This window comes from Colobus angolensis, unplaced genomic scaffold (assembly GCF_000951035.1).
Source record: "Colobus angolensis palliatus isolate OR3802 unplaced genomic scaffold, Cang.pa_1.0 Scaffold11, whole genome shotgun sequence".
Lineage (NCBI taxonomy): Eukaryota > Metazoa > Chordata > Mammalia > Primates > Cercopithecidae > Colobus > Colobus angolensis.
In genome coordinates, this window is record NW_012112030.1 from 2314438 (window position 1) to 2329219 (window position 14782).

The 14782-nt window shown below is 55.9% G+C and overlaps 2 protein-coding genes across 3 annotated transcripts in view; both read left to right on the plus strand.

The window, feature by feature from the left end:
• The first annotated feature begins 6 nt into the window (after positions 1-6).
• Positions 7-12614, plus strand: P3H3 (prolyl 3-hydroxylase 3). The gene is made up of 15 exons (XM_011952192.1): positions 7-144; positions 1064-1216; positions 1557-1758; positions 1847-1978; positions 2424-2560; positions 3032-3121; positions 5426-5478; positions 5576-5643; positions 5758-5882; positions 9118-9219; positions 9556-9706; positions 9864-9981; positions 10086-10161; positions 11761-11901; positions 12057-12614. Exons 2-15 carry the CDS (start codon positions 1121-1123, stop codon positions 12219-12221), a joined length of 1656 nt encoding a protein of 551 aa, XP_011807582.1. The 5' UTR covers positions 7-144; positions 1064-1120; the 3' UTR covers positions 12222-12614.
• A 343-nt stretch (positions 12615-12957) lies between these two features.
• Positions 12958-14782, plus strand: part of GNB3 (guanine nucleotide binding protein (G protein), beta polypeptide 3) — a 7484-nt gene continuing 5659 nt past the window's right edge. Inside the window, exons 1-4 of one of the 2 annotated variants that reach the window (XM_011952181.1) lie at positions 12958-13166; positions 13619-13778; positions 14002-14088; positions 14331-14369. In XM_011952181.1, coding sequence (XP_011807571.1) covers positions 14032-14088; positions 14331-14369 — 96 coding nt within the window. In that variant the 5' untranslated portion in view covers positions 12958-13166; positions 13619-13778; positions 14002-14031. Of the gene's footprint in view, positions 13167-13549; positions 13779-14001; positions 14089-14330; positions 14370-14782 lie in introns of those variants that run through there. The other variant, XM_011952173.1, reaches the window with a different exon arrangement.

Sequence of the window (14782 nt, forward strand, 5' to 3'; positions counted from 1 at the left end):
CTCCGCCGCGCAGACTGCCTGACCCAGTGCGCAGCACGGAGGCTGGGCCCCGGGGGCGCGGCGCGGCTTCGCGTGGGGAGCACGATCCGGGACGCCTTCCGCCGTCGGGAGCCCTACAACTACCTGCAGAGGGCCTATTACCAGGTGGGGAGCGGGCCGGGCAGCTCCGAGGGTCCCAGCCCTCACCAGGACTCTGTCCTACTTTATGATGCCCAGTAGTAGGCGAAATGCTGTTGCCTGGACCCCGGACGGGGCTGGGGGGGCGTACCGCGGGCCTCTGCCTTGGAGCTGGCTAAGCCACCGCGAGGACCTGTTGAGATCGCAGAAGAGCAGCCGAGGGGGAGTGCGAGCAGAGTGGGAATGGGGCGGGGAGGTCGTGAGGCGGGACGGGAGCAGATTGAAGATGGAGGGACAGGGCCGCCTCTTCCTAGGAATGAAGCGGAGGCGGTGGGGGCGAAATCGGCTGTCGGACGGGAAGTGTGCGTGGGTGTGTGTGTGTCGGGGGTGGTGGTGAGTGTGAACCTTCGCTTGGGGCAGGAGGTAGCTTCGGAAAGGAAGGAGCAGACGGAGGCAAGGTTGGAGGCCGCCGAGGCCAGACCTCTGCAGGCGGGGAGGGGACAGCACGCCGCAGCCGCCGGTACCGCAGCAGTTGCCTACGTGGCTGGGGAAGCGGGGTGCCGGTTGCACTCACCTCAGCTCAGGGTCCTAGAGACCTGCGTGTTTTGCTGGTCGCTGAGGTCTCCCCCACTTTCCCACCTCACTTAAGCCCATCACTTCCACCTGGTCTCCCAGATTGAGGTCCTGAAGTCCTGAGGCCCATGTCCCACCCAACTCCGACGTCTTTAGACCCCCTTTCCTTCGGTGTCAGCCTTCTGAGAGTCCCAACGTTCTGGCTTCTAGGGGGTCTGCAATTTGGGCGGTGGGCGGTTCTTACTGGCCAGTCTTCCATGACGCTCTTGGGCACCCAGAGTGTGTGTCTGGGGTAGGGTGGGGAGGCCGACCAGGGAGCAGAGGTGTGACCTCCATCCAGGGCTCTGATGCCCTCCTCCCTCCGCCTCCTCAGTTGAAGAAGCTGGATCTGGCAGCCGCGGCAGCACACACCTTCTTTGTGGCAAACCCAATGCACCTGCAGATGCGAGAGGACATGGCTAAGTACAGACGAATGTCGGGAGTTCAGCCCCAGAGCTTCCGGGACCTGGAGACGCCCCCACACTGGGTGAGACCCCCAACATCACCCCTGTCTTGCCCCAGCCTTTTCCTGGCTGGATACACAGGCCTCACTAAACTGCTGCATTGTGCTGCCTGAGCATGCGGAGATGGCGTAATGATCCGCAGTGACCCTGGTGGGGAGTCCTTCTCTAGGACCTCGTTTCCCTCCTGGATGATCACTGAAATCTGATGGTCCAACGTTATGATTCTGAGGCCCACCTTTATTCTTCTCCATGGTGAAGAGGGACATGGAGTCCTTGCCCCAAATGAGACCAACACCACGCTCCTCTCTACCTCCCAGTTTGACAACCCCCTGGATCACAGATGACTGCTCCCTTCTCCAACAGGCAGCCTATGACACCGGCCTGGAGCTACTGGAGCGCCAGGAGGCAGGACTGGCACTGCCCAGGCTAGAGGAGGCCCTGCAGGGGAGCCTGGCCCAGATGGAGAGCTGCCGTGCTGACTGCCAGGGGCCTGAGGAGCAGGAGGGGGCTGAAGAAGAGGAGGATGGGGCTGGGAGCCAGGGGGGCCTCTATGAGGCCATTGCAAGTAAGGGGCTGGGAGTGTGTGTGGGGGGTGGGTCGGTGCCCAGGGAGGGCCATGAACAAGCTGAATGGCTCATGGGTCTCCTCTGCAGGACACTGGATTCAGGTCCTGCAGTGTCGGCAACGCTGTGTAGGGGAAACAGCCACACGCCCTGGTCGCAGCTTCCCTGTCCCAGACTTCCTTCCCAGCCAGCTGAGGCGGCTATATGAAGCCCATGCTCAGGGTCAGTTTGGGAAGGGCGGAAACGCGGAGTGAAGATTTGCCTCTGCTGCTATCCTGAGCTCCATCTCTCTATCCCTCCCATCTGTCTCTGGATTTGTAGTTTCACTGTCAGGGCTCCATGGGAACCATCACTTCACAAGGACTCTAATTTGCTCTCCTTTGGCGCCTGTGACAAGCTCAGGAGATGGGCTTCCTTCTGCCTTGCTGCTTCTCACCTTCCTTTATTTTCCTCCCTCTTGCTCTTCTTTGAAATCTCCAGCTAAGGTATGTTTGCACCAGCGTTTGAAAGAACTGGCAGTTGAACTTGTCTGCCAGTGGGAGGGGGGCTCTTGGCGTTGGCCGGCTGGCCTCTGGAGATCACCTTCTCCAGCACCGCCTCTGCCCCAAGGATCAATGTGCTCTAAGTCTTTATCCCCTGACCTCTGACCTTGTCACTCCCTCTCCAGTGGGCAATCTGTCCCAGGCTATAGAAAATGTCCTGAGTGTCCTGCTCTTCTACCCGGACGATGAGCCTGCCAAGAGGGCTCTGAACCAGTACCAGGCCCAGCTGGGAGAGCCGAGACCTGGCCTTGGACCCAGAGAGGTAACCCCCTCTCCGCACTTACCTGGGAGGTAGCCCCAAATCAAACAAAGAGACCTGAGAAGTAACCTGGACCCCCACCCCCTGCTGACCTCTTAGCCAAGCATTCTGGTCACCCAGAGGACTCCAAGTCCAGCATCTGACTTCCATCCCCACTCCCTGCTCCCCACGGCAGCCTGGAGTTCCGATTCCAGCCCTCAGCCCCATGTCTCTTGCCTTTACCTCACTCCTGCCTGCCACCAGCCCCCGAGCTCATGCACACACGCACCCACACACTCACACACACTCCCACCCCCTACACCCTTTCCAGTTTGAGCCCAGATGCTCTGAAGCTGCTGAGGGGGAACGTTGAACGGAGGAACCGGGGGGCATGGTGCCAGGTTCAGGGAGCATGGAGCACCCAGGCAGTGCCCTAGAGCCTGGGTTTCCTGCCCTCCTTCAGCCCCCCTTCACTGCTCATCATCTCACCCTCAGGACATCCAACACTTCATCCTCCGATCCCTGGGGGAGAAGAGGCAGCTCTACTATGCCATGGAGCACCTGGGGACCAGCTTCAAGGATCCTGTGAGTCATTCTGCTTCTGTCCCATCCCACCCCTCCGCACTCCCAGGAGAAATGGCACTTTGGTTTGCAACAGAGTTTTCCACGTTTCCACCATGAGGCTTGGAGAAGAGTCTGCCATCCCAGTTTTACAGGGACAGAAACCGTGTGCCTGTAGTTAGGGCAGTTTTAGGGTCACACAGGCCTAAGTGTCAGTCCTCCTCTGCCCCAAACATCTCCGAACTTCAACTTGCCTCTGCCTCAACTTCCTTACCTGTAAGTTGGAATAATCACATCTATTTCACAGGGTTGTCACAGGGTTGTTGAAACCACATCATTTGATAACAATGTAGAAAGCTCTGTTACTGCTGCTTTTGTTTCTCTTCTTGTAGTTACGAGAGGAAACTGCGGGGCAGAGGTTATCTGTGGCTAGGACTGGGGCATAAAGCAGGCGTTCTCAGCCTTCCTGGCACTACTGATATTTTGGATCTGACATTTTGGATAATGCTTTGTTAGGGCAGACGGCAGGGCCTGTCCTATGCCTTGGAGGGTATTCAGCAGCTTCCCTGGTCTCTACCCAGTAGAGATCAATAGCACATTGACAGCCCCTGAGTCATGACAATCAATGATGTTTCCAGACTTTGTTTAATTGACCCCTGGGGGACAGAAGTATCCTGCTTGAGAACCACTGGTTAAAAGTGAGAACTCTGAAGCTAGTTTTTTAATTTTAATTTTTTTTTTTTTGAGATGGAATCTCGCTCTGTCGCCCAGGCTGGAGTGCAGTGGCCGGATCTCAGCTCACTGCAAGCTCCGCCTCCCGGGTTCACGCCATTCTCCTGCCTCAGCCTCCCAAGCAGCTTTGGACTACAGGCGCCCGCCACCTCGCCCGGCTAATTTTTTGTATTTTTTAGTAGAGACGGGGTTTCACAGTGTTAGCCAGGATGGTCTCGATCTCCTGACTTCGTGATCCACCCGCCTCGGCCTCCCAAAGTGCTGGGATTACAGGCTTGAGCCACCGCGCCCGGCCTTAATTTTAATTTTAATTTTTGGAGACAGAGTCTCGCTCTGTCACCCAGGCTGGAGGGCAATGGTGCGATCTTGGCTCACTGAAAGCTCCACCTCCCAGGTTCAAGTGATTCTTCTGCCTCAGCCTCCCGAGTAGCTGGGATTACAGGTGCCCACCACCTTCCCTGGCTAATTTTTATATTTTTAGTAGAGATGGGGTTTCACCATGTTGGCCAGGCTAGTCTTGAATTCCTGACTTCAGGTGATCCACCTGCCTCGGCCCCCCAAAGTACTGAGATTACAGGCGTGAGCCACTGCACCTGGCCTGAGGCTAGTTTAAAACCTGACTCTGCTTTGGGAGGCTGAGGTGGGCCTCGGTCAGGAATTCAAGATCAGCCTGGCCAACATAGTGAAACTCTGTCTCTACTGAAAATACAAAAGATTAGCCAGGCGTGGTGGCGGGTGCCTATGATCCCAGCTTCTTGGGAGACTGAGGCAGGAGAATCACTTGAATCCGGGAGGCAGAGGTTGCAGTGAGCTGAGATCGCACCATAGCACTCCAGCCTGGGCGACAGTGTGAGACTCTGTCTCAAAAAAAAAAAACAACTAACTCTGTCACTTTAGCTGTGTGATCTTGAGCATGTTACTTTACTTCTCCATGTTTCAGGGCTCTCAATTACAAAATGAGCACTTTGGCCGGGCGCGGTGGCTCAAGCCTGTAATCCCAGCACTTTGGGAGGCCGAGACGGGCGGATCACGAGGTCAGGAGATCGAGACCATCCTGGCGAACACGGTGAAACCCCGTCTCTACTAAAAAATACAAAAAAACTAGCCGGGCGAGGTGGCGGGCGCCTGTAGTCCCAGCCACTTGGGAGGCTGAGGCAGGAGAATGGCGTAAACCCGGGAGGCGGAGCTTGCAGTGAGCTGAGATCCGGCCACTGCACTCCAGCCCGGGCGACAGAGCAAGACTCCGTCTCAAAAAACAAAACAAAACAAAACAAAACAAAAAAAACAAAATGAGCACTTTAATATTGTCTGTTTCATGAGACTATTGTGAACTTTAAAGGAGAAATTCAATTTCCATAAATGAAGCTCTTAGAATAGCCCCCAGCTGATAGATAGTAAGTGCTATACGAGTTATAGTTGTACTTGTTACAGAGTTTGGTCCACTGCCCAGGGCTCCTGACATTGATTCCCAGGCTCTTCCTACCTCCATCTCCCTCTCTGGAAACAGGAGGATCTTAACGAGATATTTCAGCTCTAATGTAAGGGATTCCAGGGTCTGATCTTGGTGGGTGATGATGCTTTTCTGGACTGTCACAGGACCCCTGGACCCCTGCAGCTCTCATCCCTGAGGCACTTAGAGAAAAGCTCAGGTAGGAGATGCCCTGTGGTGGGAGGCGCTCGGCCTGAGCTGGGAGGCTGGGTCTGGACTGTCCTGTGCACCCACTGAGCACATCTCTCACCCCTGAGAGAGGATCAAGAGAAGAGGTCTTGGGACCATGAGCCCCCGAAGCCAAAGCCCTTGACCTACTGGAAGGGTGAGTTCCTGGGAGGGAGGAGACAGGAGCCTGAGGGTCTGGGAGCTGCCAGCTACTGCTCTGCCTGCCCTTAGGGGTTGCTCAGCCACCTCTGCTCTGTCTTTTCCCTGGCAGATGTCCTTCTCCTGGAGGGTGTGACCTTGACCCAGGATTCCAGGCAGCTGAATGGGTCGGAGCGGGCAGTGTTGGATGGGCTACTCACCCCAGCCGAGTGTGGGGTGCTGCTGCAGCTGGCTAAGGTAGGAAGACCTGCAAGTTCATCAGCTCGTTCAAGACCCTTGGGTACAACTGCCTGTTCCCTTGCTCTTGGCCTGCCCCCCTCATTCTGCCTGTCCTGATTGTCCAACCGGGACTGTGCTTACCACTGCCTCTTAGCTATGGATAAGTTCCTTTGTGTCTTAATTTAGCTGACACAGGTGGATGTTCTTTACAAATTTTACACATTTTGCTAGAAATTGATAGGAAGAACAAAACAAAAACCACAAAGGCATAAAAATGGATGAGTGTGCAGGTAAGGATTGCTTGGTTAGCCAAGAGTTTAGTTACTGGCTTGACTGATGGCTCAGCAGACACCCAGGCCTTTCTTTCCCTCCTTCTAGTTTGGGCTGAATGATTCATACTCACCAGGTTGAGGCTACCATTTATGAAGCTTCAACCCTTATCTCAGGTTAGTGCTCATTCAGTAACATACTCATTGAGTAGCTGCTGTACCCCAGAAACTGTTAGGTTCTAGGGAGAGGAAGATGATTATAGACTCCGCCCTTTGGGAGCTCCGGTGTAGAGGTGGAAACAGACAAGGAAATACATAATATAAGCAGGTGGTAAGTTTGGTAAAAGAAGTATGTACTTGGGCTGGGTGCGGTGGCTCATGCCTGTAATCCCAGCACTTTGGGAGGCTGAGGCGGGTGGATCACCTGAGGCTGGGAGTTCGAGACCAGCCTGACCAACACAGAGAAACCCCGTCTCTACTAAAAATACAAAAAAATTAGCCAGGTGTAGTGGCACATGCCTGTAATCCCAGCTACTTGGGAGGCTGAGGCAGGAGAAGCGCTTGAACCTGGGAGGTGGAGGTTGTGGTGAGCTGATATTTTGCCATTGCACTCCAGCCTGGGCAACAAGAGCGAAACTCTGTCTCAAAAGAAAAAAAAAATTGTACTCATCCAACTGGAAGTGCTGGAATGCACAGTTATAGAAGGCTTGCTGGAGAGGTGGTGTTTGAGCTCAGTCTTAAGGATGAGCTAACCAGGTGATGGGGGGTGGAATCGGTCTAAGAGGGATAAGAGCAAGGTGCATTCTGGGAACTGCAGTCAAGCACGGGGTGAGAGCAGGGCCAGCTCCAATAGTCATTACCTGTGTGATCTTGGGCAATTTATTTTACTATCTCTGAGCCTAGTTTGCTCATCTATAAAATGGGGATAATAATAGTGTTTTTGTCATAGTGTTGTGAGGATTAAATGAGTCAGCACACGGTAAAGCTCTTAGAACACAGAATCATCACTGGCTGGGTGTGGTGGCTCATGCCTGTAATCCCAGCACTTTGGGAGGTCAAGGCAGGTGGATCACTTGAGGTCAGGAGTTCAAGACCAACCTGGCCAGCATGGTGAAACCCAGTCTCTAGTAAAAATACAAAAAAATTAGTGGGCATGGTGGCAGGCGCCTGTAATCCCAACTACTGGGGAGGCTGAGGCAGGAGAATCGCTTGAACCCAGGAGGCAGAGGTTGCAGTGAGCCGAGATCCTGCCATTGCACTCCAGCCTGGTCAACAAGAGCAAAACTCCGTCTCGAAAAATAAATTAAAAAAAAAAAAATTTATTGGCCGGGCGCGGTGGCTCAAGCCTGTAATCCCAGCACTTTGGGAGGCCGAGACGGGCAGATCACGAGGTCAGGAGATCGAGACCATCCTGGCTAACATGGTGAAACCCCGTCTCTACTAAAAACTACAAAAAACTAGCCAGGCGAGGTGGCGGGCGCCTGTAGTCCCAGCTACCTGGGAGGCTGAGGCAGGAGAATGGCGTAAACCTGGGAGGCGGAGCTTGCAGTGAGCTGAGATCTGGCCACTGCACTCCAGCCTGGGTGACAGAGCGAGACTCCGTCTCAAAAAAAAAAAAAAAAATTTATTAATTAATGTAAAAAGAACATAGAATCATCAGGGTGTATGTTACCAAGAGGCAGTATGGGGGAGGAGGGAGAGAGCCCAGACATGAAGGCCCAGGGACAGTGAGGGTCTTCTGTGGCCTCCTTTATCTGTGTATGGTAGACAGCTACTGAAGGATTTTAGGAGTGGTTGACTTTTGCATTCCTGTAGAACCTCCAAGTGCAGGGTCTGGAGTAACCTGTAGAAGTGGTAGATCCCTCTAGTGGCAGTGTGTAGAATGCAGCGGGAGAAAAGACCGGGAAAACGGAGTAATTGACGAGTGCCACAGTTGGTTGGCAAGGTGGCTCACACCTGTAATCCCAGCACTTCAGGAGGCTGAGGCAGGTGGATGGCTTGAGCTCAGGAGTTCCAGACCAGCCTGAGCATTGTGGTAAAACCCCGTCTCTACAAAAAATACAAAAAATTAGCTGGGCCTATGCGCCTATATTCTCCCACCTACTTGAGAGGCTGATGTGGGAGGATCTCTGGAGCCTGGGAGGTGGACACTGCAGTGAGCTATGATCGCGTCACTGCACCCCAGCCTGGGCGATAGAGCAAGACCCAGTCTCAAAAGCAAAAAGCAAAAAACCCAGGTTAGATGGCTTGGGTGACTCGGTGTCTCTCAGAAGTGAGATTTGTATGCAGGGGTAACTAGATAGTGGTGCTTAAACAGATTCAAAAAGCAGACAAAAAAATGGGTGTCAGAAAAGGGAATGATTCCAGTGTAGACATCCAAATATTAGGAGACCTCCAGGTAGTGAGACTGGTCGCATAGGTGGCTGGGTAATTGTGACTCAGTATCAAGGAGTGGGGGAGCCACGGAGTCCACAGTTTCTCCGAGAGAATGTCAGGTGGGAAGAGGTCAGAGAGGGATAGCCCGCTGATGCTGTCTCCCTACCGCCAGTCAGCTTCCTGCCAGGACCTGGCCTAACTGTGGAACTTCCTGTTAGGGTCCTGTTTCCAGAGAGACTCCTCTATTCTTGACTCATCAGGGATTAATGATCAAGCCCTTCCTGCCTAGTTCCCAGCTCTGCCCCACTTTCCCAGCTGTCCCTACCCTCTCAGAGGCCCCCTTACTGCTGTAGGAAGCTCTCCCGAGTTGTGGCCACAGTCCCCTTGGTAAGCGGGATTCCAGCCTGTACCAGAGAGGGACAGTCGGGCAGCCATGGCGGGGGGCACTCTCTGGGAAGGAGCAGCAGCTCAGGAAGAGGAGCCGCAACAGAACTGTGGGAGCATCTAGCTTCTTCTGGAGAGCGGGAGGGCCGGAGGGAGGGTCTTGCAGCCCTGCAGACAGTGAGGGGCTGGGGGAGTGACACCACGGTAAACTCCTCCCTATTTAGGATGCAGCTGGGGCTGGAGCCAGGTCTGGCTATCGTGGTCGCCGCTCCCCTCACACCCCCCATGAACGCTTCGAGGGGCTCACAGTGCTTAAGGCTGCACAGGTGAGCACAGGAGGCACCCGGGTCCGTCTGATGCCCAGACCTGGAGGAGAGGCTGTGCAGGAAGCCGGGCCCCAGGGCCTGGGCTTTTGTGAAGGAGCTTTCTCGGGACCAAGACTACCTGATAGGACCCAGCATGGAGTAAAGGGATGTTCTGAGAGCTGGGGCCGGGGTTGTTGTTGGAAAGATAGAAGGAGCAGTTTGGGCTGATGGACAGAGCTGGATGCTGACAGACTCCAAACCTACGGGTGGAGAGCAGCAGAGATGGGCAGGAGCTACGGCTGAGCCCACCTTCCCATTGCCGTCCTCCGTTTCTGTGCTGCCTTTCGCTGCCTGCAGCTGGCCCGGGCTGGGACAGTGGGCAGTCGGGGTGCTAAGCTGCTTCTGGAGGTGAGCGAGCGGGTGCGGACCTTGACCCAGGCCTACTTCTCCCCGGAACGGCCCCTGCATCTGTCCTTCACCCACCTGGTGTGCCGCAGCGCCATAGAAGGTATGACAGGGACCCCCACTGCTCTTCTCCAAGCTCAGGCCCTGCCCACAGGACACTGCCCCCAAGAGCCCCAGGGTGGATGTGCACAGCATGAGCCCACAGGGTGGCAGATGGGCACAGGGGCACAGAGGTACCCCCAGACCCCTTTGTGTCCTAGGAGAGCAAGAGCAGCGCATGGACCTGAGTCACCCAGTGCATGCAGACAACTGCGTCCTGGACCCCGACACAGGAGAGTGCTGGCGGGAGCCCCCAGCCTACACCTATCGGGACTACAGGTGGGCAGCCCCTCTCGGGGTCAGGCAGGTGGACAAAGGTCATCCCACTGCCGGCCTGGGCCTGGGTTGGGGTCTCACTGCCTCTTGCCTTTTTCCCTCCGCAGTGGACTCCTCTACCTCAACGATGACTTCCAGGGTGGGGACCTGTTCTTCACGGAGCCCAACGCCCTCACTGTCACGGTGCGTGGAGTGGGGGGTGTGACGGTGTGACAGAGGGCCCAGCTGTGGGGTCAGGATTCAAAACAGAAGGTTCCACAGGCAAATGCAGGGAAATGGCCAGTGCTTTTAACCCTTTCACTTCCCTGCCTCCCCAGCCCTCCCGCTGCTTCCTCCGTAGCTAGATCTGCAGGTGGGCCCACCAACCCTGCCATCAGTATTGGTCTCACCTCCTAAAGAAGGGTGAATGAAGCACAGCTTGCAGGTGCCTCCAGAACTCCATGGCCCTATTCTAGGGATTTGGGGAACTTGAAATAGTCCTTCCTCTTTGCAGTGAGATCAGCACAGTGGCTGGCGCACAGATACCAGGGCCACCTCGACTGGGGCTCACATTCTTAGCCTTTGTGAGGTTTAGTATCCTAAATTGAGGTGATAATAATAGTACCTATTTTTCTTTTCTTTTCTTTTTTTTTTGAGACGGAGTCTCCTTCTGTCGCCCAGGCTGGAGCGCAGTGGCGCGATCTCAGCTCACTGCAAGCTCCGCCTCCCGGGTGCACGCCATTCTCCTGCCTCAACCTCCCAAGTAGCTGGGACTACAGGCGTCTGCCACCTCGCCCAGCTAATTTTTTGTATTTTTAGCAGAGACGGGGTTTCACTGTGTTAGCCAGGATGGTTTCGATCTCCTGACCTCGTGATCCACCCGCCTCAGCCTCCCAAAGTGCTGGGATTACAGGCGTGAGCCACCGCACCCAGGCAATAGTACCTATTTTAAAGGGTCATTGTAGGAAGTAATTTAGGTAATGTACCTAAAAGAATGAGGCAGTGCCTGGTAATAATAAGCAATTAATGAATGTTAGGTGGGAAATTTCTTTTTCTTTTTTTTTTTTTTGAGACGGAGTCTCGCTCTGCCGCCCAGGCTGGAGTTCAGTGGCCAGGTCTCAGCTCACTGCAAGCTCCGCCTCCTGGGTTTACGCCATTCTCCTGCCTCAGCCTCCCAAGCAGCTGGGACTACAGGCGCCCGCCACGTCGCCCGGCTAGTTTTTTATATTTTTTAGTAGAGACGGGGTTTCACCGTGTTAGCCAGGATGGTCTCGATCTCCTGACCTCGTGATCCGCCCGTCTCGGCCTCCCAAAGTGCTGGGATTACAGGCTTGAGCCACCGCGCCCGGCCTAGGTGGGAAATTTCTAGACGCCAGGGGCTAGGATTGGGTAGGAGGAAATGATTTTTCATCTAGGTGTGGAAAATGGCTCCAATATCCATATCCCCTTCTACGTAGAGTCTGGTACTGCATGGCCACCCCCAGATTGCTTCACACCCTGGGTTCAAAGGGCTGAGTGGGAAAAATCAGGGTACCGGGGGCCAGGAACCAACAAGAGACCCTCCGTGGAGACCCCTTTTTCCTTTGGTTCCCAACTCCTCTTGCCTTAATCTGGCATTTTTGCTCTGCAAGTTGAAGCTGATTTCTCATTTGCCCCAAGCTAGTCCCTGAATTAAGGAGTGGGAAGTGATAGCGAGAGGGCTGACCCTCTCTGTGCCCCTGTCCCCATCCTGCTTTAGGGAGTGAGGGCCAAGTTCTCTGAGAGAGCCGGTCCCTGGAGCTGAACCTGCCCTCATCCCCCCAGGCTCGGGTGCGCCCTCGCTGTGGACGCCTTGTAGCCTTCAGCTCCGGTGGGGAGAATCCCCATGGGGTGTGGGCCGTGACTCGGGGACGGCGCTGTGCCCTGGCGCTGTGGCACACATGGGCACCTGAGCACAGGGAGCAGGTAAGGAGTGGGGTAGGAAGGGATGTGGTTCTCCTGGGGTGTGAAGGGTGGGCAGGCACCACCGAGAAGGCTCACAGTCGGTGAGGGGCAGGGGCTGAGCTGGCCCAGGGAAGGTGGGTGCAGGGAACTGGCCACATTCTCCTCCCCAACCCCAGGAGTGGATAGAAGCCAAAGAACTGCTGCAGGAGTCAGAGGAGGAGGAGGAAGAGGAAGAGGAAGAAATGCCCAGCAAAGACACTTCCCCAGAGCCCCCTAGCCACAGGCACCAGAGGGTCCAAGACAAGGCTGGAAAGGCACCTCGGGTTCGGGAGGAGCTGTGAGTGGCTGAGCCAGCTCCTTGAGGATGGGGCCACTTGACTTGTGCAAGGCCATCTTGATGCCAGGACCCACAGAAAGCCCCTGCGTGACATCAGGAGCGGAACAGCAAGCTCTCTGTCCCTGCACCCCCACCATCTTGGGGACCCACAAGGGCCTGGACTCAGAGGACAATGCACAGGGTAGCCTGGAGCTCACCAGGGCTGGGGAGCCGGGACTGGGCCCAGCTGCTGGACATGCAGCCCCCGGACAGATGGGGAACACTGTGCCTCCCTGAATGGAAATGGCAGGGGAGGAGGCTGATGCTTTAAATGAAGAGGATGGTGGGGTTGGGGGGTATAACCCTGCTGCTCTCTCCCAGTCTGTGCAATAAAGTCATGAAGATCCCTCAGCCAGGGGCCAGTCAAGTGTATCACAGGTTCTGTGATGGCTGGAGGTGGGGGTGGCTCTGGCTTGCCTGGGAGGAGACAGGTGTCTTTGGGCCTCCCAGAGGCGGGGCCCCTGGAGCCTGTGATTTGTCAGGGAAATCTCAGCCACCTGCTCCCCTCATGCAAATGACCCAAGCCCCTGGCAGCTGCTCCTTAGGCCTCCAAGTCTAAGCCCTGTCTTCCCTCTCTGAGCTTTTGCTGAGACTTAGGGCCGCCTGCTTTCTCTCTGACTCCTGCTTTCACAGCCGCAAGAGGGCAAGGAGGGGGCTAGACCCCAGCCTGGGAGCAGGGTGCGGGGCTTCCCTTGCCCACCCACAACAGGGGCAGACCTGTCCATCGTTCTCTGTGGGTCCCCTGTACCTTTCTCCCCCCACAGGATCAGACCCAGAGGCAGCTGGTTGGGGTTTGTCGAGAAGAAGGATTATCCAGATCAGTCCTTTCTAATCTCAGCTCCTGCCTGCACCCTCCCATACTCACCAAACCCTCTTCCCCACCACCCTGAGCTAAAGAGCACAGTTTGAGGTACTGACAACGGGGCCATCTATCACCCTTATAGCCCGCCTTCTGGCCTGGTTGCTAAGTGGCCCTGACTGCCGAGATCATCACCACGGATGGGGGCCCGGACCGGAGAGGGGACACTGGAGCTGTAGTTGCTTCTGCTCCTTTGCACCCCTCCCAAACCCCAACCCTTAATCTACTCACAGCTTTGCTCTAATCCCATGGAGCCTGATGCTCTTATCTCTGCCTGCAGAGACTGACCAGGGAAGCGCCCTTCACCCCCTCCCCTCTCAGGGCTTGTGGTGGGGGCTGCTCCTCTCTACGGCCCCACACTCCTGCCCCCACCCCTCCTCCAGGCTGGGCCCAAGTCTCTCTGGAAGCCACACACCTCCCTCCCTCCCTGTCCTCTTCCCCCCACCCCTGCCAGCTGATTTCATTTGCCTGACATTGTGGTTGGCTCTACCCTTCCCTGTCAGGCCCCCGCAACCCCCCGCCGGTCTGGGCCAGGCCAGGCCAGCTCCTCTGGCAGCAGAGCCTGGGCAGGTGACGGGCGGGCGCAAGCGTCGCAGCTGAGGGAGTAAGGAGGCTCCCAGGAACCAGAGCTGGAAACCCGGCCGAGGTCCAGCCAGAGCCCAAGTAAGAGGGAGCTGGCCTGGGCTCTGCTCTCCTGGGCTGGGGCGCAGGCAGGGCTCAGGCAGGCTGGGGCTGGATGCAAAGGACGCCAAACTTGGAGAGCCTGGCTGGGGAGGGGGTGCAGCCAGCCAGTCATTGCCCTGTGTCTTGGAGTCTGGTGTGGGCATGAAGGGCAGAAGCACAGCCTGGTGGGGGTTCCTCAACACGGACCCCATGTTCCTGGCAGGAGCCAGAGCTACCCCTCGACCTGTCAGCCATGGGGGAGATGGAGCAACTGCGTCAGGAAGCGGAGCAGCTCAAGAAGCAGATTGCAGTAACTCCAGAGCCCTCCCACTGGGGCCCCAGAAAACAGCTGGGGACATGAGGGAGTGTGGCTCAGGGGGAGGGGACTGGGTTTGCTCCTGAGTGACTAGAAGTGACCAGGGACTTTCTGAACTTGGCTTGCATATTTGAGATCCCCACGCCCCAGTGCCCCAATCCCAACCTGCCTTGAAGGCCCATGCACCCGCCACCCCCACCTTGCTCTTGCTCCCCTGATGTCTGCTTTCCCTGCAGGATGCCAGGAAAGCCTGTGCTGACGTTACTCTGGCAGAGGTAAGACCCCCGTCCCCGCCGAAGGCAGGGCACTGGGGGAGGGGAAGGGAGCTCCCTGAGCCACAATAGCCCGTTGCTCCGAGCCTTAGTACAGCGTGTCCTTGGAGGGAGGAAACCCATTAATTAATTCATTCAGCCAACATTTAGTGGGACCTGCTCTGAGCCAGGCACCATATTGGATGGGAAAGATGCAGACACGGTTCCTATTCTTGTCCATAGAACAAGAGTCACCACAGCCGCCGCCTCCCAGGGCCTTGAAGATGAAGAGGCGATAGTACTTTGTAAATGATAAAGCCCTTGTAGACTCTAATTGCTGGTTTTTCTTTCTTTTTTTTTTTTTTTGAGACGGAGTCTCGCTCTGTCATCCAGGCTGGAGTGCAGTGGCCAGATCTCAGCTCACTGCAAGCTCCGCC

Bases quoted from the DNA above. Each gene is read 5' to 3' on its own strand.
- P3H3 (XM_011952192.1), top strand. From the start codon at position 1,121: ATGCACCTGCAGATGCGAGAGGACATGGCTAAGTACAGACGAATGTCG. The intron at 1,979-2,423 runs GTCAGTTTGGGA...CTCCCTCTCCAG, and splicing joins ATATGAAGCCCATGCTCAGG to TGGGCAATCTGTCCCAGGCT. The intron at 5,644-5,757 runs GTGAGTTCCTGG...TTTCCCTGGCAG, and splicing joins GCCCTTGACCTACTGGAAGG to ATGTCCTTCTCCTGGAGGGT.